Below are 24,178 nucleotides of genomic sequence, written 5' to 3' on the forward strand. Positions count from 1 at the left end.
ATGATCCATATACTATTAAAAACATGCAAATATAACACTTTTGGAACAAGTATATCTAATATTTTGGTGCCTGGATAGGTTTTTTTAGCCATAAATTTGTTTTTTTAAAAGGCCTAATACCTATAAACTGACCAATCTGGCAACGCTGACTGCCTAAAACTAGCTAATCTGAGAAAAGTGCACCCAGAAATATGCAAATAAATAGCAAAAAAATAAGAAATATCTGAAGTTATCAATAGGCTGATTCTTTCAAGCATTGACTTTATGCAGTGAACAATAAATGTGATCCATGAATGTTTAAAAACCTGCACATATTACACTTGTAGGAATAAATACACAAGCACTTTAGGTGCTATAATTTATTTTTTGACATACGTGTTTACAAGTAACCAAAAGGCAGAAACTATGGCAACACAGATGGCCACAAACTCCCTAAAATATGTGAAGGACCCGAGAGTTAAGTAAATATTAGCAAATAAAAATGCAAATGATGCAAGGGTTACTAGTTTAAAGGATCAACAGCTGACTTAACATACCAATATAATACTATTTATCAGGACTGATGAGAAAATATGCAATGATTAAGGGAGAAAATGCCAGAAAATGTCACGACTCCAGCCATTCATCCAGGTTTAGGGCTTCAACCATAATTACATTTTATGAAGTTCTTGTCCAACTTTTTAATGGTTTAGAAACTTCTGAGTAATCCATGTCCTGGGTCTACTTGTCTTCAGCAAACTGTTCTTCCTTGTGCATCATCTTTAGAAGAGGCTTCCTTCTGAGACGACAGCCATGCAGACAAATTTGATGCAATGTGCAGCTTATGGTCTGACCCCCCACCCCTTCAACCTCTGGCAGCTCTCATACGCCTATTTTTTTTTCCAAAAAAGACCTCTGGATAAGACGCTGAGCACGTGCACTCACCTTCTTTGGTCGACCATGGCGAGGCCTGTTCTGGATGGAACCTGTCCTGTTAAACCGCTGTATGCTCTTGGCCACCGTGTTGCAGCTCAGTTTCAGGGTATTGGCAATCTTCTTATAGCCTAGGCCATCTTTATGTAGAGCAACAATTCTGGTTTTCAGATTCTCAGAGAGTTCTCTGCCATGAGGTGCCATGTTGAACTTCCCGTGACCAGTATGAAAGAGTGTGAGCGATAACGCCAAATTTAAGTTAAGACACCTGCTCCCTATTCCCCCCTGAGACCTTGTAACACTAATGAGTCACATGACACTGAGGAGGGAAAATGGCTAATTGGGCCCAATGTGGACATTTTCACTTAGGGGTGTACTCACTTTTGTTGCCAAAATGGCTGTGTGATGAGTTATTGTGAGGGGACAGTACATTTACACTGTTATACAAACTGTACACTGACTACTTTACATTGTATCAAAGTGTAATTTCTTCAGTGTTGTCCCATGAAAAGATGTAATTAAATATTTGCAGAAATAGAAGGGGTGTACTCACTTTTGTGAGATACTGTATAGTATAGTATAGTATAGTATAGTATAGTATAGTATAGTAACTCAATTTTTTTTAATACATTTTCAAAAATGGGTTTTTGATGATTTAGTTCTCGTGATTAGATTCCAAATAAATTTGAGTAGCTTTGACCAATGAGACATCTCAAAAGCCACTTAACTTTGATTGACTTCTATCACCTCATCTAATTTATGAAATAAACTCTAGTTCTGATTATTTATTAAGTAATTCAAAAAGTAGTTTCTGCTTTTGCATTCAAACTGTGTGTGCGCTGTGACTATAATAATATTTAACAAGTTCTATCGTACTACAGCCAGGCCCACGGAACGCCTCCGTGCCGAATAGCACGTTCCACCATCCCGAGAATTCAGTGAAATGACTCAGTTCCACGGACGTAAAATCGTAATCTATGATGAATTGCCTTTGAAACTATATATCACACTACTATGTTCTGATAAATTTAGAAATGACCAAAAAAGGGAGCATTAATGAAGGAGTAAGCATTTGAGACATGTTCGGGGTAATGGGCCTCATTTATATATTGGTATGTGCCAATGATTCGCTACCACCAACCATCGTAATATTTGACTTGCAAATAAATGAAAAATCGGCTTTCGTTTTTTTTTTTCTTTTGGGGCCCCAAATCAAAAATTGGGCTCCGAGGGTCAATGCGTACACATCCATAAAGGAGTAGTGATTTTAACAAGTGTACACAACAACAAGAAGAAGAACAAAGTGAGAGGTGTTTTGAGTCCGGTAGCCCAGCCTAAAAAGCTTGTATATATTATAAATATTAAGGATGTCCCGATACAACATTCATTTCCGATATGATACCAATATTGCAGCCTTGCGTATTGGCCGATACCTATATTGAGTTAGTTATTTTGTAGTGTGGAATGTTAGATAAGGCTTGATCGAGTGATGTAGGCACAGTAGGCATGAGAAAAACTCACCCATTTATTATTAACCAACTGGTTACATACCTGCTAACCTTCAACATGTATCTACAGTATTCTACAATTGAATTAAAAAAAAAAAAAATTTAAATAAAAAATCGGAAAATCCGTAAATTTGAATCCGATATTCGTGTTCGGGCTAATATCGGACCGCTATCCGATATCGGATTGAGACACCCAAATAAATATGTAGCGCATGTATATAACATATTTTAACTGTAATGCTGTAAAAAGGATGGTTCATTCATATTTTAGCCAAATGTTTTTATCAACAGAAACAGTGAATCATAAAGAATTTTAAATTAAATATTTTAATCACATGGAATGCCACAGATTGTGAGATGTTCTATTTTAGAAGCGCACACACACACACACACACACACACACACACACACACACACACACACACACACACACACACACACACACACACACACACACACACACACACACACACACACACACACACACACACACACACACACACACACACACACACACACACACACACACACACACACACACACAGAGAGAGAGGAGTCACAGCCGTTTGTGAGTCTCTCACACACAGCTGTGTCCTTATATGTCTGTGTTCGTCTTCTTTCCTGTGACACTCAACCCACTCCCTCCTCAACTGGCAATATTCTCCCACAATCCTTCGCTCTCTCCTCACTCATAACACTAACCTTTTACTGAATTTAATCCAAAGATATGGAAACAAAGATCGGAGGCAGCGCTCACATGTTGCTGGGCAGTGTATCGTCACATGACGCGGTTTGGTGGACACACGGTTCACATTGTGCAGGCAGAGGACCAACTTATCTGTGACCACTGACTTACAGCTTTACTCCCTCTTAAAGGCCTGTTCTGATCTGATCGCCACAACGTTCGTAACCTCACACACACACACGCTAAGTGGTGGTGAAGCACAGATAGGGTTGGGTATCGGTTGGGTTTTTTCTGCTCCTGGTGCAGATACTAGCTGTGTGCCATATGTCATTGTCTTTATTTCAACCTGTCTGTGTGTGGTGGACGGGGTTTGTAGGGGGCGGGCCTTTTTAACCTTGTAAAGCACTTTGAGCTGCATTCTTCTGTGTGAGAAGCACTTTATAAATAAAATATTGATTTATTGAATATCTATAGCTGCTTTCTTTTTGAGCAGTAAAACTCTCTTTTTTTTTTAGCTTAATTGTGCCACATTACAAAAGGATATCAATTTACTTTTCTGCTGTTAACATACGTCTTCCTACTGTCAGTAGTATTGACCCAAAAACTTTGAGTTAGACATCAGCTCTGGATGTTATCCCCAGTGTCGGGAGTCAAATCCAATAAAATGTACACAGAGAATGCATTTTCACAACTGTTAACATGTTTTTGGGTTTCTTGGGATTTAATTGGTCACAGTAATCAGGATGTCACCACATGAGTTGATCAACCATCCCAGCTGGACAACCTAAATGTACTTTAACTAGGGATGTAACGATTCACTCAACTCCCAATACGATTCGATTCACGATACTGGGTTCATGATACGATTCTCTCCCGATTTATTTTACAAAATGGGACTGTAGAAAAATTATGACTGAAAAATATTCCTTTAAAATATTGTACTTTTTTCCTTTTATTTTTCATTGTCAAAAGAATCCCTTGATAAACTATTCAAAACAATGCAATTCAACTAAAAATAAATCTTGAATGAAATAAATAAAGGAATAATTCAAATGAAGTAGAAGCCTATTAATTTAAATTCTGGTTCTATAGTAAACAATGCAAAACTGCATAATAGTTCTTTTTAAAAGTGCAACTAAAAATATATTTTGTGAGTTAACAATTGGACTTGAAAAAAAAAACAACAGTAATTTCACTGTATTTAGGTCAGATGTTTGTTTGGACCAGCAGAGGGGGCTGGTAACCCAGTGGTCGGTTGGCATGCAGATATCTTGCAGTGAAGAAGAGATGCTATGCTAGTAGACAGAGCTAATAGAAAAACGTGACTTTTACAGAAATTCACGTAATATTACAGATATTCTTTCGGTGCTAAAGGGGTAAGGAATCATTTATGAACATGTTTAAAAGTAGAAGGCGGCCAGAAAGAAAGTATTAGCAGATTCCGCCCGCCGCCAACACGTCTGGATAGCGTTAAAAAAAGTACTGCGATTCAATTTTCACAGTATCGATGTGAATCGTGATACCTATGAATCGATTTTTAACTGCCTCACGATTAATCGTTACATCCCTAACTTTAACTGTAAGTAAAAGCCCAGCTGAGTACTTATGGAAACCTGTGAGGAGTTACTGTCAAAGGCCAATCCAAAAAAACATGTCAGTGAGTAAAAAAAAACCAATGAAACATGTGCTAATCTGACAGTGATTGACTGTCATTGGTTTCTAAGACTGAGCTTTAGGCCATAGAATACAGTGTAAGTGTGTAAAACACACCTCCAAGCCTAATATTAAAGCCACTTGAGGACATTGGTTGGCTTTAAGGGAATTATGAGTATCATGGTGTAAGACAGTGATATTTCAGGTTTATGCGTAATGTGAAACCAGTGAACACAGAATTTTTAAGTATGCATGACTTATAAGGTATAAAGTTTTTAACAGTGGGCTGGGTTCCAGCACACTTTGCACACTTTTTTTTTTTTTTTTTTTTTTTTTTTAGAAATTATTGTTGAATGGGAACAATTAAGACTAGGTTTCTGAGCATATTTAGAAGCTGTAGAGCACTAAAGGATGAATGGAAATATGAGTTAAAAAAAATCTACTCACTTTTCTAAATATACTTAATTTGTAGGTGTGTTTTCATGAAAATGTCATTAAAACGAGCACAAGAAAGGACACACACACCTCTTATCCGTTCTGAGAACTCGGATCAAAGTCCAACGAAGGTCAAAAACACAGCCGACGATTACAGAAGACCTCAGTGAGCAAGCAGTGGTGTTTAATAGCTCAAGTTCAAAGGTCAACTGCTACAGCACGCCATTACATAATATGTTTGTTTTTGTTCTTCCATCAATTTGTGTGAAAATTGCAAAAATTGTAAAGACAAGAAACATAGAGACGGCCATGGATGCCAAGTGTCAAACTGCAGAGAACGCTGAAAAACAGTTCCTCCTAAAGGTGTGAGAACCTCTAATCTCATCCAGCATCTCCACCACCAGCATAAGGTACAATAATAAGAGTGTGTTCATCTGCTGCCGCAACACACACCTTGAAGTATGACAAGCAACTCACTTGCACGTGCTGTCGCTTAAAGTTCTCAACCTTGGGGTCAGGACCCCATATGGGGTCGCAAGACACTGGGAGGTTGTCAGATGTCTTAAAAAAACTAAGAATATATTTTGAACAATTTGAGCCCATTTTGCTTATTTTTACCCTTTTTCTGCAACTATACCAACCTTGCCATATTTTAATCTAATTTCATCACTTTTTCTTGCCATGTTTTTGCTCCTTTTAATGCATTTTGCTACATTACTCCGATTTCTGCCACTTCATCAAATTTTAATCCCTTGTCTGCAATTTTTTTCCACTTTCAAGACACTTTTGGCACTTATAAACCATTTACACCACTTTCTCCACCTAATGTCACATATCTTCACCCATTATTATCACTTTTTCACCATAATTCATGGTTATTTTTTCCAATATAACCACATTCAAAATTTGTCATCATCATTTTGCTGACTTTATGGATGGGCCCCAAAAAGCTCTCCCCTTTATCCCTCCTTATAGATGGCCCTGTCTCCACATGACTGTTTCTCAATGTTCATGTGGTATCTGGCACCTTTATTTTGGGGGGTCGCAGGCTGAAAAGGTTGAGAACCACTGCCTTAAAGACTAAAGTGGGTCACATGATGAAATTGTGCAGCAGTGTCTTTGACCCTGAATAATCTTTCTTGTAAATACTTTATGGAGAGAAAATATCTCAGCATATACTGAATATGGATAGTTTGAGAGAAAAGTATCAAGATGTGATTTTTGGTTCATATTGATATCGTGCAGCTCTATCCTGAGCTTTTACAACCAACAGGTTGCTGAACGGCAGCCAGCAATGCAGAGTATATCAGTTAAATATGTGCATATCATTATTTCAATGTATTACAATTAAATGAATGTTTATGTATCAATAAAACAAATGTCTTTAATATTAATAGTCTCATACCTTTGTGTTTATCATCAATAAAATACAGTTAATTATTAAATTTGTAAACAAAACTGTTTTATCGTACGTTGGTTCCTCATGCTCGTTCCATCTCTAATGACACACCCTTCCCCTCCCCCTCATCTCCGCTCACACACCCTCATCCTCCTTTTCTCTCCATTGTGGTGCCTTGCAGAGCGACCGTGGTTGCCATGGAGACGAGTTCCTCCCTTCTCCCTTCCCTTCTAATGACCGTGCGGTGGTTGGTAAAGAGTCACCCTCCATCTTCACCACGACTGCCACGTCAGGGCCTAATCTGAGGTGACACGGCCAATATCTTCACACACACACACACACACACACACACACCCTCACAAACACGAGTGTGTGTCCAAATTCACACACACACCAATTCCACGCAAGCCCCACCCCTCATCTAACCTCCCACTGCAACAGACTCATTAGCGCATTTCACAGTCACACCCTTCCCACTACAAGCACACACCACACTCACAGCAAACACACGCACACGCAAACACACGCACACACTCTTTCTCTAAAATGAGCCTTAACTCAGGCAACAGGGTCATAACTTCCTGGTAATGGGTGCTACTTCCTGTATGATCTACAAATACAATACAAATAAACCAATGTGCATCAACGGGTTTAACAGACAGTTAAAACACCAACTTCCACTTTCACAACTATATCTGAGCATATATACTGTAGGCTGTAAAACTTTCTCTGGATGTGGTCACAGATCACATGACTCGCCTTTACGCAGCCACAGTGGACGGCACAGACAGTGCTTTACATTGCAGATAACAGAAAACTTCTAAACCAGGGATGGGAAACTCTATCACAGCGTGGGGCCACAAACATGTGATAGTATCTGATTTTCCGAGGGCCACATTATCAACATTTATATCAGCATTTAGAATAACGACTGATTTGAGAATTAATACAGGGGGAAAAAAGGCTTTTGTCTTTTTTTGTCTTTGTCTGTGGTATAGTTGTCTTGTCAGTTTGTAGTCATTCTGTGTGTTTTGGGGGGTAATATTGTGTGGAGAACTTATGTGTGTTTTTTGTTATTTTTGTGTTCTTGTTGTAATTTTGCTTATCCATTTTCTGGATTTATGTTGTTGATTTGTGCGTTTTTTGGGCTGACTTTCTGTATTTATTTATTTTGTGTGTGTGTGTGTGTTTCGTAGTCATTATGTTGTTTTAAGTGGCTGTTGTGTCGTGTATTTGTTGTCATTTGTGTTTTATGAGTCATTTTGTGGATTTTTGGATTTTTTATGTACTTAGTGCTTTTTGCTGTTGATTTGTGCGTTTGGAAGTTATTTTGTGTATTATGTTGGGCTTTATATTCCATCTACCTTCATGAAATTACCTTTTTGGGGATTTTTTTGGGGGGCGGCACAAATTAGACCGAGGGCCACATGTGGCCCCTGGGCCACCAGTTGGCTATGTCGCTCTAAACTGAAGCATCTGTCCTTGGGGAGTCTCAAACTTTTACGATTCTAGCTGATCTGACATCAACCCCTCTAGTGGCCACAGAGGGTAAAATGAAGCCATGTGACGTGTAATTGAGAGGAAGACGAGGATGGGATGATTAGAATGCTGCAGATTGCTGACAGACTTTGACCTGCAAGCGTCAAATTACATCAGTATCTTTTTACCAACACCATGTTCGCCAAAAGACGGAAGAGCAGCTCATATCTTTGATATCCTTCACTTAAACAGTCAGATCTATATCCGTGACACACTGCCATGTAAATTGCCCTTCATCCTGACTTTGATTCAGCAGGTCATTTTGAGCTGCTGCCATGTGATTGGCTGACAGCTAACAGTCACACATATTAAAGCAGCTGGGATGCTACAAATAGACAAGGATCATCTTAATATGAGAAAATTTAGACTCCATTTAAGGGGGACTAACTTAAGAATGCACAGCACTTCTTTCTCAGTGCACTTTAAGCTCAAACATACACAAAGCCATTCTTTCCCATAAACAGTCTAGGGTTAGTCGCACGTAACAGAACGATGTGCAACATCGCATTCGCTGATATCATCTCCAGACACAGGATATGCACGTCTTTTCCCACGCACGCACAATTACCTGTTGGGGGTGATGGGGGAGCAAAGCATGCTGGTAGCAAACTCAGCATACATGCATGTCTTCTGTCAGCTTCACTTAATAAAAGGAAGAGGAATCAACTTTCAGGAAAACTTCTAAATTATAATACAAGATACTTTGTGGCCATCATTAGGTTGTAAAAATTCAGACTGGACCTTAAATATGTTTTGAAGATCTGGATAATGGCAAAGAACAAACAGTAACAAGGGAAATTCCATAAAACATGAGTTCTTATCCTCAAAGATAAAACACATACAAGTCCAAACCACCACTGCTGGCCACATGACAAAAACCCTGAAGCTGTTTGACCTCTGGATAAACTGAAACTCTGCGCCTACTATCAGAGCTGGTATTGTTTTACACCATGAGACTCTGGGCGTCAGCTCCACAGAGAGCAGCCACGCCAAGATCTATTACCAGCACAGGCCTCCACCCACAGACTCGCTCAAGGAAGGATTGAAAACCCATATCAGTACTGCTGAAAAGACACAAGTACACCTTGAGGTCAAAGAAGAACACAAAACTTTCTGTGTGCATAAAACTGTACGAAGCAAGTGTTTCCTTGCACATTTGTTTACTCGAGCATTTATGGGGTCAGGCACTGATGTTGGATGCAAGGGCCTAGTTCCAGGTCATTTCAAAGGTGTTGACTCGGGTTGGGTTCCATGTCTTTATGGTCTGGGCTTTAGTCATGTTGGGCCTTCCCCAAACTGTTCATAAAAATATGGAAGCATTGCATTGTCCAAAAAGTCTTGGTGCACTGAAGCATTAAGTTTGGCCTTACTGGAGATAAGGGACAAACGTGTGGCCAAATTTGTCTGTACAGAGTACATACGTCAGAAATAGACACGAGAATGGAAATAACAATGGCGAGAACGGTAGCTTGTTGTTCCTTCTGTCTACGTAAACAAACCGGATCATCATCACATCAGAGAACCATTCTGTCACATTTAACAATAGGACAGACCTGCAGCATGGCAGGAAATAACAAACAAGTGTCTAGTAGCTTTATGTCATGATTATACAAGCATTCATTTACTATCCAAGAAAAATGGCATCAAAAGTAGCAGTTCACCCTGTAACTACTGTAGATTACAAAGAACGGAGAATATACAGTATATACATGCATACATACACACACAAAAACATATACCGGAATATACCTAGTACCATCTTAAATTATATGTGTGTGTGTGTGTGTGTGTGTGTGTGTGTGTGTGTGTGTGTGTGTGTGTGTGTGTGTGTGTGTGTGTGTGTGTGTGTGTGTGTGTGTGCGTGCGTGCGTGCGTGCGTGCGTGTGTGTGTGTGGCCTCGGGTTTGCCATTGATTTTCATTGAACAGAAGGAAAAGTAGAGATCTGAGTTGATGCCAGATTCATGGAAGATGACAGATTAGCATATTAAGGCAGACGGAGTTAAACTGTCACTTCAATGTACAGTCAACACAGATGGCTGCTGGGCCCACCAAGCTGTTCACAGGAACTCGACTGGTTTGGTGCAAACAGGAGCATTTTTCTTCTGCAAACCCCTCCTTCATTCCTTCACTTCTCCCTTTCCTTGTTTCCATATTGCCTTGTTTATGAATAGAAAAAGAGAATAACCGAAGCTAGTGGGAGGAGTTTTCAGCCATATATAATATGCATGTATTAACATGAAAAAAATATTCATGAAGCATACATCTTAGCATAATTTAAATGGAACTGAGAACAGGTATAGGCCAAACATTAGTAGATGAACACAGGTTGTCCTTTTTTTTAAACATAAAATTGTAAAAGTGCCAGGGCAATGAAAATATTGACAAATCAAGTGAAGACAACAAGTAAAGACAACACTAAAAAAAGATAGGACAAAAACCAGAAAGGACAAGTGAAAAAAAACAAACTAGACAAGTCAAGACAGGTCAACCCATGACAAGAAACAATACAAGAAAAGTCAAGCCAAGACCAAAGCAAGAAGAAAATAAATCAAGAGACAAAAAAAAGACTAAACGAGTCAAGACATGGAAAAAAAAACAAGATCGGACAAGACAAGTCGAAACAGAAAATAAAAAAAAACAAAAGACAGAAAAACAAGGAAAGTTAGGACAAGATATGGCTACCTAAAGGGACTTATACAGATGTATTTATTTACTCAATAAAACTTGAACCTACGACTAAAATACTAACATTGCAGCTAACTAGTATTACTCGCTCCATTTTACGGCCCTTTAACAGAAATCAACTTTTAACCACGTGTAGGGTTTGAGTAAAGTTCAGTCTTTCAGGAGGAGCCAACACTTTGATGGTGACAGACCATCTGTGGTGTTAAATGTCTCATCATTTATGCTAATTAATGGCGAGAGGTTTGCATGTTCTCCCAAGTCTTGTGCGGCTTTGTCAAGAAACACAATTCAACATAACCGTATGTTAGATTCCTCAGATACAGTAACCTGACCCTCAACCAGCATGGTTCCTGCAGACCCAGGGCTGAAGTCCGTTCACTGAACACAAATCAGATAAATCAAAGCTTTCAGTCATTATTTTCAGCTCCGCCTGACATCCAAGGGTGAGTGAATGTTCTCCCAAGGTGAGAAGAAATTGGGACCATCACTAAGAAACCAAACCAAGGTCGCTGCGTCTCCTGAGTGCAAACCATCTTTCAAAATCTGGCTCCAGAGTGGACAGCTGGGATACTGGACCTAACCGGGGTGCTCAGGCTCAGGTTTTGGTGTTCAGACATGAGATTCAGCCGTTCTGCTCTGCTCTCGTCGTATAAACAGCACTGTGCCTATAAATAGCACTAAAGCCCCTGGGTTAGGCCAGCCTGAGCGGGCCTGCCCACCAAACGCAAAGGACGACAAAGACAGCGCAACACCAACGGTAACTTTACTTCCTCTCTGCTCCGCTGCCATAAAATTTTACTCCCAATAATCATAAACAACCTGAATAAGGAAGTCCAAGCCTGAACCAGAAAGCAGCACCATGACAATTCATTGAACTGCATTTTCAAAAGGAACCAGAAGTCTCTCCCCTTCACAAACGAAAAAAGATCAAACCGTAATCGTAACCGTAAGCATGTCCTATAAAAGCATTCCCTCCTTCAGAAAACATGCAAACTCCAGTTGAACCAACATGCCAGCGTCTTTAGGTACTTCCTTAGAAGTAGAACTTTGCCCTCACACACAAGGCAATGACAACAAAGGACATGATCATACATCGTCAGCACAAACCAGGGTGACAGAACACATTAAAGCAAATGGAAACTGGTGTGAGTGCAGGTGATCGCGGAAAACAGACAGAAATCATAGAATTGGCTATACGATACACTGAGTTTATGACGCCATGCGATACACAATATTGGATTTGCCAGACTGACCCAATACATATTCTCAACAAAAAAAGACAAAATCTAATATTATTTTATTTATCTATTATCCCACTTTAATAAATTGATTAGTTTTTTTATGTACTTTGAAAATGCAAAAACTCAAGTGCTACAGAATCATACCTCTACTGCATCTATTCTACTAGAAGAACAACAACAACAACGGAGTGTAAAGAGAGTCATAAGTGAGAGTCATATTATTCTATTCCAGAGAATACTTACATTTTGCACACTGTTTATTGTGTAAAATTGTCACTTATGAATATTTATATTTTTACTACAGCTACTGTTTCCTATTCTTATTGCATGCATGTTGCTGGCCCTGAGACCTACACTTTGTTTACATGTGTAGCATGAAGAGGACAACAACTTTTAATGACCTTTAATTTGTCATGAAGCAGTTCATCAATTAGAATCACTTCAGAAAGACTGAAAATCCCCTCAAAAACACAAAACATAACAACAGCACTTAGACAGCACAAATCTCCACCAAATCTCCACTTTGCCAGATATTGACAGTTATGTGGACCATGATCATTCACAGATTGGAATACAGGCTTGGAATACATTTATATCCCCATTAATAACAATACAGTAGCTCCAAATGTATGGACACCGCCATTAAGAAAAACTATTAATGTGAAATGTGCAATGCGTATCCGATCCAGATAACACTCAGTGGCGTAATTGAGGAACCAACTTGACATAACTGAGTCAACTTTCATTAAAATCGGTCAACTACAAACCAAGATGTCATTTTTTTTAATTTGACCAATGACGAGAGAAACGCATCCCAAATCTGCGACTCGATTAAGATCCCCTCAAATATTTATTGGAATCAATCTTCCATGGTGTACAGTCTATCTTTGGTTAAGATTTTGTCAAAATCTGTTAAACACTTTTGACGTAATAAACAAACGTCGGTGAAAATGTTGCCTACTTAGTAGATGTAGCAACAAAATACACAAGAGGACTCCAAAAAACACAGAAATTACTTCAAAAGTTGAGAAAAAGCAGGAAAAACACACAAAATGACTGCAGAAATGCATAAAAGAAATAATACACAAAACAACAGCAGGAAATACATAGAAACATAGAAAGACACAAACTGACTATAAAATACGCAAAATAAAAAAGAAAGTGTCTATTCGTACGGTTGCCGTACGGACAACCCCCGCTGCTATTGGTACGTTTACCGAAGTACACATACATAGCGTCTTAGGGTTAGGATTAGGTTGTAACTCTATATCGCAACAATTTTTAGGGTTAGGGTTAGGTTTTACGGTAAGGTTTGGTCTAGTCACATGACCTAAACTGGCCAATAAGGGTCGCTGCGTATGGATAGAACGTCGGTATATTCATATGGCAACCGTACAGATAGCCACTGCCAATAAAAAAAGCCAAAAAAAACCTTTGTTCTTCCCTGTATTAATGCTCAGTTTAGTCATTTTGCTGCCATGAATGTGGATAATGTGGCCATCGGATCAATACAATCACATTTTTGTGGCTCCCTCTGTTTAAAAATTGCCCATCTCTGATTTTAGGAAGACCAGATGACTCAAGACTCTTGAATCAAGAGTCAAGCTAACAACTCTTCCGAAGTGAAAGGTGATAATGTCCCATCATATATCTCTCAGTTACTTCTTCTGACAATCTCTTTCACACCATTGCTGACTCACTCTTGAGCCTGGAAATTCTCCAAACGCACACCTTGCTTTGTAAAATCAGCGCACAATATTCCTTTAATAAACAAAACCATTCACGTGAAGTGGGGTGGGGAGATGAAGCAGAAAAGTGGCGGACTGAACGCTGCAGAAGTCCTGACGTTAGTGTTTCCATCACAGTGAAAGAGGAGAATAGAAACCTGAATCTGTGTGAACGTATCCCATCTTCTGTTGCCTTCCACTGAGCAGGACCTGCCAAAAACTGCCCTGCCTCGTCCAAGCACGGGCTCCACTCAACCTCTACAGATGTGCCATGACATCTGGACTCTGAGTCAACAGCAGATCTTTAATGGATGCGTGCCCTGCACCTCACTCACAAGTTTACAGAGACGGACATTGATGATGGAAAAAGTCAACCTGCAGAAAATGCTGAAAAGCAGTTCTTCATAAAGGTTGGAACACCTCTAATCTCTTCCAACATCTCCATCAGCAGCATATAGTACAACAGGAAGAGTATGTTCAACTGTGTCTCTGCTAAAGCTTTGTTGAGAATATGGACTGGTGGAACACAGGTGAGTATTACAGAAGTCACTTCCTGAAATGGAAATGTCAATATTGGGGTTTTTTTTAATCATTATTAGGGCTGGGCTATATATTGAGATTCAAGATACATCACATTTTTTATTTTGGCGATATAGAAAATTACAATATCGCCTATATCAATTTTTCTTTAGCTTATTTTAGATTCAAATACTTGTTTTAGGAGTCACTGCTTTCACTAACAGCATAAATAGCACAATTAGATGCATTTCTGAGTGTGTCCTAACCCAGACCTTCCCCTAAACATGCCACACTATGAGACTCACTCACATGTGCTGTCCCTTATTGGAGAAAAAGACTAAAGTGGCACCTATTGTGCAGCTGTTTGTTAATAAATGAGCTCGTGTGGCATTTTGCGTCACCAAATTTAACCGAGAATTGTCTTTCTGGTTAGACTTTAACTGAATTAAAATGATGAAGATCCATATTGTATATCGCCATTTTGAGAAAAGATATTGAGTGAATTTTGATGACGTATTTTTTTCAATAAAATCAAGAAGAAATTGAAATTTTATATTGAATATACCCTTTGCAAACATGCATTACTTTGCTTTCACTGTTTGTGTTGTTTCCACCAGGTGACAATTACTATCATTGAACACTGACCAGAGGTTATTTGGGGGTCTAGTTAAAGAAAATGGGTGGGACCTGCTTCACACTGGATGTGATGCAACATGCATGGTGTCAGCAGTTCAATCAAACTTTGTTCAGCACGGTTAATGATTGCACACACACACACAGAAACACACACATGCACACGGTCAGACTTTGTATTACAGGGCACTCTGCTGCTGGTTGCCCTGCCCAGGAATGCACAACTGACCCTGATGGTTTATCTACCACTCAGCTGATCCAGGAAACACATACTTACATAATGTCTCTATTTCACAGAGTCTGCACACAGCTAACAGTTAACTACAATGTCCGGTGGAAGAAAATGGACTTATTTGCTTATTTGGAGCGTTTGCAACACTACAATCTGGGTCAGGAGAAAAACACACAAATGCACTCTGTTTTAACGTAGCTCTCCTTCATTTCTCTCTAATGCAATCCTACACTCCTGCAGGTTCTCCTTAACCTCTCACTAGGAGTGTAGTTTAGAGATAGACCGATATGGATTTATTTTAGGGCCGATGCCGATACCAATTTATTTTTCCTATCAGCTTTAGCCGATGACCAATAAGGACTGCCGATTTCCTTGAGCCAATATTTGGAGCCGATACTAGTTTTTGCTTCCTCAGTTTACATCATTAAAATTACACAATGATGATGACAAATTTTTAAAAAATGAACATTTACTGAAATGAACAAAAGTGAGTTAGAACGGCAACAAGTCAAAAATATTGAACAAATATTAAAAACAGGTGATGTAGAACAAGAACAAGTAAAAAATATTTCTGCTCTCTGTAAATAATGCGTATCGGCGAACGCAACAGCCCGCATGGGCCGATGCCGATACACAAAAAAACGCAAAAATATCGGTCGGCCGATGTATCGGTCCATCACTAATGTAAATCACCTGTTTCATTCTGATACGATACAATATCGATTATCAGAATGACGACTCAGTATTTGCCAATGTCACAAAGCCTGCTACGATACAATTTCAATTTGCTTCGATTTAGAGGCTTACGATTGATATCAGACAATATTGAAGTTTTTTTTCACATTAAAGAATAAAAACACAATTTTAATACATTTTGAGAATTGTATTGCCTAACTGTTTAAGGCATTTACATGAAAATCATTCTTCATTTGGTGTTTTAGCAAAAACTAAAATCGGAAGGCAAAAGGGTGATGGATATTGATGTTTAAACTTTAGATTGATTTGACTAAATTATTGATCAAACAATCAAATAATCAATCTAGATCGATTATTTGACAATGTTATTTGACAATGTCATCAGCAAACATTAGCCTGTGTATTCCACGTCCACTATGAAAGCCTCTGTCACACAAACGGCACAAATCGCTGCTGTTTGATTCTCATAAACATGTCTTGCACCACTCTGACTAACGCTCTGGCACCTGCTGGTTTTCCCACGCAACACTGTGAAAGTGACAACATGGGCATTACTTTATCAATCAGATTAAGTTCTTTCAGAATCTAATTCACAGATCTGATTGCTCTGACTACATAGTTTGTTTTTTTGTTTTTATCTTCTCGTGTGCAACTTCTTCAGTTTTTACAAATTGCCATTATTGCATTGCACCACATATCTCACCTCTGACATGTGCACACAGCTCTGATGTATAGGAATCAATCTGATTATTATCTGATTGGAATTAAACAGGTTTGCATTACTTCCTGTGATTTACCAAAGTGATTGTTGCAGTTGTTAGTTTTTCAAATTATTGCACAACTTTTCTCATAGGAGCATCAATCCTATAGGTTTTAGACGTCTGCCTGCTCCAACACGCATAATATAAGGAGAGGATCGTCTACATTCTAATGAAACACCTTCAGCCAACTTCACTCTCTATTTGCATCAATGTGCTTTTGCCACCAATGACCCCCTCACACACATTTTTGCTTCTCTGACATTTAGATGCATTTAACCTTTCATACTGACTAATGTAATTTATGCCACTGTCCACATGTGGACGTTATCCCTCTCTGGAAGCGATGCAAGAGAAAAGGTTAGATTTATTTGGTATAAATGTGAAACTAGAGGCAGTTTACTAGAGGCTCAGTCACAAGTCTTCAGAGCGACCCATCGGTTTCTGCTCTCGCTTTAAAAGACCCTCATAGAGCAAAGCGGTCACATGTTTGCCCCCTGAGTGCAAAGTACTGGAGGGTTGTTTTGGGTTTTTTCCCACAAAAGAGCCATTCTGTGTTTGGTAATCTGTGCTTAAATAGAAGCAGAGTCACCGCAGTGGAACGCCGTTGTTTTGAAGTGCAAAAGTTTAAATCAGATCCGGACAACAACTCAATAATGCTCTACTTCAGTAGTTTACATATCATTGATTTGCAGTTCACTCTGCAACGATGCAGCAGGGAGCTAGTGAACGTCTGTCTTCAGATCATAATAATGTGTATATGTCAACACTTCGTCAGTTCATCCACCTTTCCCACTGCAATGGAGCAGGTGTCCACTACATCCCAGGAACCCCAACCCATGATGGCAGGATAATAAAGTGCGAAGAGTAAACGCTAATTACCAATGGCTATAAACAGCAGAGAACATTCATGCTTTTCCAATGGCATCGCATATGTTATCACATGCTATATTATGTCCATGTAGGGCTGGGATATAAACAGATATATGTGAAGATGTGTTATTATGTGATATGGAATATAACATTGTTTATATCAACACGTAGACAGTCAGCAACATCCCCCAACAAGAAAAATGGAACAAGGGCAATAACTCCGGAAAAAATTATTGGGCGCTTCTCTTTTTCGAACTCGAAGGTATTGATACTTTGAAGTCACACGCCGAATTTGGTTATCCTATCTTAAATGGTTTCTGAGAAAAACTGTCCCTTTTAACTCAGACGGAGGGACGGAGAGAGCTCAAACCCATATCCCCCTTCCACACATTGTAGCGGAGGATAAAAAATACCACGATACAAAAAGTCCGCTAGCTTCATGCTAACGTCTATGGGAAAACCCATGTATATAACATTTACCGCAATCGGCAGTGATTTATAAAACACAACGTTTATGCTTAACTTTCACAAACAGTCTTAGGAGTGTTATCAAACAGTATACTTTTTCAAGCCGAAAATACAAGAACTTAATTAGTAGAGACCAGTAGGCCATGGGGACAAGATGGTGACTTCTGACTACTACGGCAACAGTGTTAGGTCAAAACACACAAACTCACCCAGAGTAAAGAGAAACAGAACAAGGGCAAAAACTCCAGAAAAAACAATTGCGCACTTCTCATTTTCAAACTCCATCAAGGCATTGATACCCTGAAGCCACACAAAAGCTGTTCTCTTTGAAAATGTTGGGTAAAATGAAAGAAAGCAGGCTGAACGCTTCACTCCAATAGAAAACAATGGAATGTTTACAGGCAGTGGGGCCGTGTGATGTCATCAATCACGTGATTTCAAGATGGTGGAACACAGGCTCTGAAACTGTAAAGTAGTCTCATTTTTAAAAGGCAATTAAATGAACATGGTGCATGATTATAGTGCGTTTGTTAGGCATAGATCTTCCAATAAATACATTTCAAAAGATTTTAGGCCAAACTTGTACATACAGTGGAGGATCCCTTTAAAAGTGGCTACTTTCCCTGTTTCTTCCCTAAGTGTCCTCTCACACAAACTCCTCTCTGCACAGACTCTCTCCCTCAGAGCAAACAGGTTTTGCAGAGACAACATGTCAAAAGATGAATTTCTGCAAAGGATGCTGAAAACACTTCTTCCAAAAAGTTTGGAACAGCACTTTATATATATATATATATATATATATATAAATAAAGGTGTCTTCAACTGCTGCTGCAACCTAAACAGTGAAGTCTTTCCAGGCTCCAGCCATCCTACACAACTCACTCACACGTGCTGTCTCTAGAGAGACACAGACTAAAGCGAGCCGCGTGTTGATGTTGGTCAGCTGGCTGGTAATAAAAGCACGTGTGTGACACTGACAGAATCCTCTTCCATGTTTATGGAAAATTTATGGGAAACATGGAGTGAATGTCAAGTTAAGTTTATACACCTACATGATTTGAGAAAATGTGCATGATTCTTCCCATATTTTCCCATTAAACAGGTAAGTAAATGTGCAGCAACTGTTTGGAAGAGATAAACACAAATTTGTCAAATATAACGCAATGTATCTTGCACTCATACTCACTGGATTTTGGTGAGAAAAATCAGCATTCTGTTTTTAACTTCTGAAGAATCAAAAAAACACATATAGTAGATTTCATTGAATGAATCCCTCCAAGTAAGCATTTTAACATGATTTGGGGACATTTAGTTTGTTGGTACTTACATCAAATTCGGAAAAAGACAATAAAGCTGATATTAAAGGCAAACGGTATAAGGGTCAATGACATATGAGGATGTCACTTGATGATATTTCATAAAATGGGCATCATCGGGCAAAATTTGCATGAATATTATGATGAAAATAAAAATACTTCTTACAAAGATCTGTAATATAACCAAACTTGGGCAGCAAATATTTTTGTATAGATTTAGGGTGATTTTAAAGACTTTTTCAAAACAGCAGTTATGGCCAGACAGTCGCACCACATGATATTTTGACACTTTGAATAGCAGAATGAATTCCAGAAGTAATTTAGTGAGTAAGTGCATACACAGTATACCGTACTAATTTACTACATTTTTTTTTTGTATGCATTTAAGCCTTTGTTAACTAAAATAAATGCAGTTGGATGGAATATTTAGGTGTCACGTGACATCACTGACCCATAACCTGAATCCGAGGCTTTACACATTGTTGGATGGCTGCGTTTTCCCCTCCAAAAAGGATTTAAATTGTCTCATTTAGGGGTTTGAAGTCTTGCTATTAGTGTAAAATTGTTCTGTCGTCTGCTGGAGAATGATGACGTGTGAAAAAGTTAAAGGAGAAATATGTTCATAAAACTCTATGAGAGCACAAACCTCTGCCACGTGCCAAATCTCCTCTTTGCCAGATATTGACAGTGATCTGGATCAGTGATCTCCATCATGGTACCGTAATCATTCACACTTTAAAAGCTTGGAAGAAATGTCTATCTCCATCGATTCGCCAGTGATGAAAGATAGGGATTGCTTTTGATTTTTTTTTTTTAAACTGATCCGGATCCCATCAAACATTTTATAGAATCTTGGTTAAAATAAATCTTTGTCAACATTCGTCAAACAAACAAACAAACAAACAAATAAATGCCGGTGAAAGTATGACCTCCTTGGCAGAGGTAAAAAACAAACAAACCAGGAAATCAAATTAAATTAAATTAAAGAGAGAAATTAAAAGACACTGTTCCCTTGGTTCTCATGGGGATACATAAAACCATTTTTATGGATGTACTGTGTTTATTGCTCACACATACACACACACAGGAAGTTGAATTCTTTGCACTCTCTTTCATTCACTTAACCAAGCCCACTAAGAATCCTCACCCTCCGGTACACAGGGATTGGAACCATCAACATCTCGGGTAAACCAGTGCACACACCCACAGTGAAAGCTACTGCACTGCCACACAGTTCCAGCAGGAACATGCAACATGCAATTTGATGTAATGAATCAAAAGTTGATATTTCTGCACTGATCTGTTTTAGGAGTGTGACAATATCTCGATATATATTTTTTTTTGCACGATCGATTATCGATATGCTCGCGCTAAGTATCGATTTAAAAAATAATAATAATTTTTTGGGGGGGTTGGATTTAATATTTATTTTTTTATTTTCAAAACCTTTTCTGCTTTTTCACTAAAATGTGCAGGTAGGTCTTCACAGAAATGATGTCACTGTTTGTTGAAGGAACCACTATATTGTTTACTGGAATATTGCACTATAATGGTGTCACTGGTAAGAAAGACCCTATTTTTTGTTTACACCAAGCACTATTGGAGATACTTTACATTGGTATGTTGACACTTATTTACAGAAATGTTGCACTAAAATAGTGTCACTGTTCATAGGACACAATTTATTGTCTTTCAGAGATATAAAATAAAAACTTGTATTTTTTCACTTAATCTTTTTTTTTTTCTTGTTATGTCATAGATTGTCGTAGATTGATTTCTGACCAAAATATTGATAATCGCAGTATTGTAACATTGTGAAATAATTGTGATAGTGAGCTTTATACCGCGTATCGTATCGTGAGGTACCCAGAGGTTCACGTCCCACCCCTAATCTGTTTATTATCCACGTATCTTTATTATAAGCCCTGACTTTCTATAATAACAAAAGTGGTTCCAAGTATTTTAAGTCTCGTGGACCCATCTAGGCCTTTCAATCAATTCACGACATTGACAACTCTCTCTCTTTATATCATCAAAGTTTTCATATGTAGGCTCTCCTAAATTATCAGAAGTATGATTAAATGGGATTCTGTGCCATGAATAAATCCAGTTTCAATATCTTACAACAGAAGTGTCAAACTCATTTTAGTTCATAGACCAAATACGGACCAGTTTGATCTCAAGTGGGCCACAGATTATAGGAGGGAGAACAAGTCATTTCAACAATAATATGCCTTACTTTGCACTTCCACCTTTAAATGATAAGTAAAGTATGTAAGACAATAATTTCAGGGATTATATACTTGATTTTGTGATAGATTTGTATTTAATTTGGGGAAATTATGTCAAATAATTTGAGCAAAATTGAAGGATTTCAGAAAAATTGAGTTCTTTCAAAAATGGCTGCCATCCTGTGATATAAGTATGGAACAACTGTGAGTGTTGAATAGGTCGTAATTTACACGTTAATTCATGTGGTTTTTTTTTCTGTTTTAACTTTTGCCTGCGGGCCAAATTATATGCGCTAAAGGGCCAGAATTGGCCCCCGGACATTGAGTTTGACACGTGCCTTACAAGATCATGTTTTGGGTCCGTCCTCATGATTTTAGATCCTTTGGTCTCAACCAATACTAGCTGTAGGAGTTGGGTTCTATTGTTCTATGTATTCCTGATATTTTCACCATTTAGAGACTCAGGGCAAAATGTACCTATTTTTACCATGATTTCTTGTTTGTCTTCTTCAGACAAGGAGGACAGTGATTTGACACCATTATTGTTCTAGTTTATTCCCGATATTCTCCGTGATAGCAGAACCAGGTTTGTTTTTTTTTTTTTGTTTTTTGTTTTTTGTTTTTACAGCAATGGCGGTTCATAGAGCCTCACAATAGTTCCGGAAGTGAACAGTTGACTATTGTAACGCAATGAAAATATAGCGGAATAGACAGTAAATAATCATATTGGATATTATTATTATTATTATTCTCATCAGTGTATCTAAACCATTAACGTGTTCATTATTAACTTATTATTTAACAATACATTAGTAGCATATGATGGTGTACTGTATAAATATTGTAAATCAATACAGTTAATGACGACAAATTATCTAAAATCCCAGTTATGTCACTCGGAATCAATGGATTCGAATTGCCCGTGAATAACTATGAGTCTAATTCGAACTTCCGTGGTCGCAACTCTCTTTCTAAAATTTATCCCACATCCCACAATGCAATGCTCAAAAAGGTCAACAGTGTTTAAGGTGGAGATAAAAACAAACTTTGATGTTTTTCCTTTCTTTTTGGATAAATTGATGTTCGATTATTGACCTGTAAGGCATACACGCGGAATGTATCTAATAATAAAAAAAATAAATTATTAGGGCTGGCAGCTTTAAATAATAGGTAAATGTTTGTTTTTTTAAATCACAATAATAAAATGTTGAATGGGTTTCTCTGTCGTGTTTATATAATTGTAAAACCTATTTAGTAGATGTCAGAGCCTCACAGCCTGTCACTGATTGGGAAACATCGCACCTGGTGCGTTCTCAGGATGCTGCTGGCCCTTTAAGAACCAACATGGTTCCATGCTAGCTGCAGTTGCATTCCGGATTGGACCTCCGGACGCACTCCAGTCACACTGACGTCCCCCCGCCACCCCCACCCCCTCCCCCTCCCCCAGTGAGGTCACTGTCACCAAACTCAACCTCTATGTGCCTGTTTGGCACAAGTTGAGCTGACACCTCCAGTCTGCACATCATCCACACGGAGCACTTACTTTCTTACTGCGGGTCTCCGTGTGCATCTCGGTAGTCGGAGGGGTGGAGCAGCAGGAGCAGGCGGAGGAGGAGGAGGAGGAGGGAGAGGGGGGGGGGTCGGATTTGGGTGTAGCGATATCTGAACTGTCAGGGAGAGAGAGGAGGGGGTGCTTTTTCACCTTTCCAGGGTGTGTAGGTAGGAACTCGATCCCTGCCTGTTCCAGTGTTTGCTTTCAGTTCATCTCCGCAGCGTCGACGTCTCCCTGTGCTGTGCACCCCCAAAACACGGCGCGCTCCCTCTGAGTCTCCCCTCTCTCTCTCTCTCTCTCTCTGCCGTGCGTTTCTAGGGCTGGGCTCTCTCTCTCTGCCTTTTCCTCCTCCGCCTCTCCCTGCTCGTGACCCCACCCTGCGTCCCCACCCCTCATCTCTCCGTCAGCCACGAGCTGCGCAGTCCTGCAGCTCTGCGCGCGGAGGCGCGGCTGCGAGGCGTGCACGCATGCACCAGTCAGCGCATGCATGATCATATTCTCCTTTTGCACGCACGCACGCATGCACGAGCTCCTCCGTCCCACAGCGCAGCGGGCTGCTCGCTACACAGAGAGGGCGAGGAGAAGCGCCCATGTCACCTTAGTGACGTCAGCCAGCAGGCTAATTGAGGACGCATCAGCAGGGAGGGGGGGAGGGGGGGGGAGGATTCAGTGTGTGTTCAGTGAGGCTTTGCAGCATTACGCCTGATAAATGTGACACCACAAAGGGAGTGGATGGAGAAAGGAAGGAGGCAAGCTACAGGATAGACACACCCTCTGCAACAAAGCAGGGTGTGGCAAATGTCAGGAGTGAATGATTCTCAATATGAGGTACATCCGATCAGTGGTCGCCAACCAAGGGTACATGAGTGTACCTGAACACATATCACGGGGTATGCATAAACATTTAGTATATATAGTACATTATATTAATTTCATTTCTTATATTATAGGACATGTTTATTTATGAAAGTGTCTATTCATAAGATTGCCGTTTGGACAACTATTGGTGCTATTGGTACGTTTACCAATAGGGTCTTATTGTTAGGGTTAGGTTATAACTCTATTACACAACAATTTTAGGGTTAGGGTTAGTCTTAGTCACGTGACCTAAAGTG

At 39.2% G+C, this 24,178-nt stretch overlaps 1 protein-coding gene across 2 annotated transcripts in view; it reads right to left on the reverse strand.

Annotated features, from left to right (window-relative positions):
- The window catches only part of klf8 (Kruppel like factor 8), a 75,556-nt gene extending 52,037 nt beyond the window's left edge, over positions 1-23,519 (reverse strand). Inside the window, exon 1 of one of the 2 annotated variants that reach the window (XM_028466404.1) lies at positions 23,055-23,519. In XM_028466404.1, the coding sequence (XP_028322205.1) occupies positions 23,055-23,081 (27 nt within the window). In that variant the 5' untranslated portion in view covers positions 23,082-23,519. The remainder of the gene's footprint in view (positions 1-23,054) is intronic. The other variant, XM_028466403.1, reaches the window with a different exon arrangement.
- Positions 23,520-24,178: the final 659 nt, after the last annotated feature.

The sequence above is a fragment of the Gouania willdenowi genome, chromosome 14, assembly GCF_900634775.1.
Source record: "Gouania willdenowi chromosome 14, fGouWil2.1, whole genome shotgun sequence".
NCBI lineage: Eukaryota > Metazoa > Chordata > Actinopteri > Blenniiformes > Gobiesocidae > Gouania > Gouania willdenowi.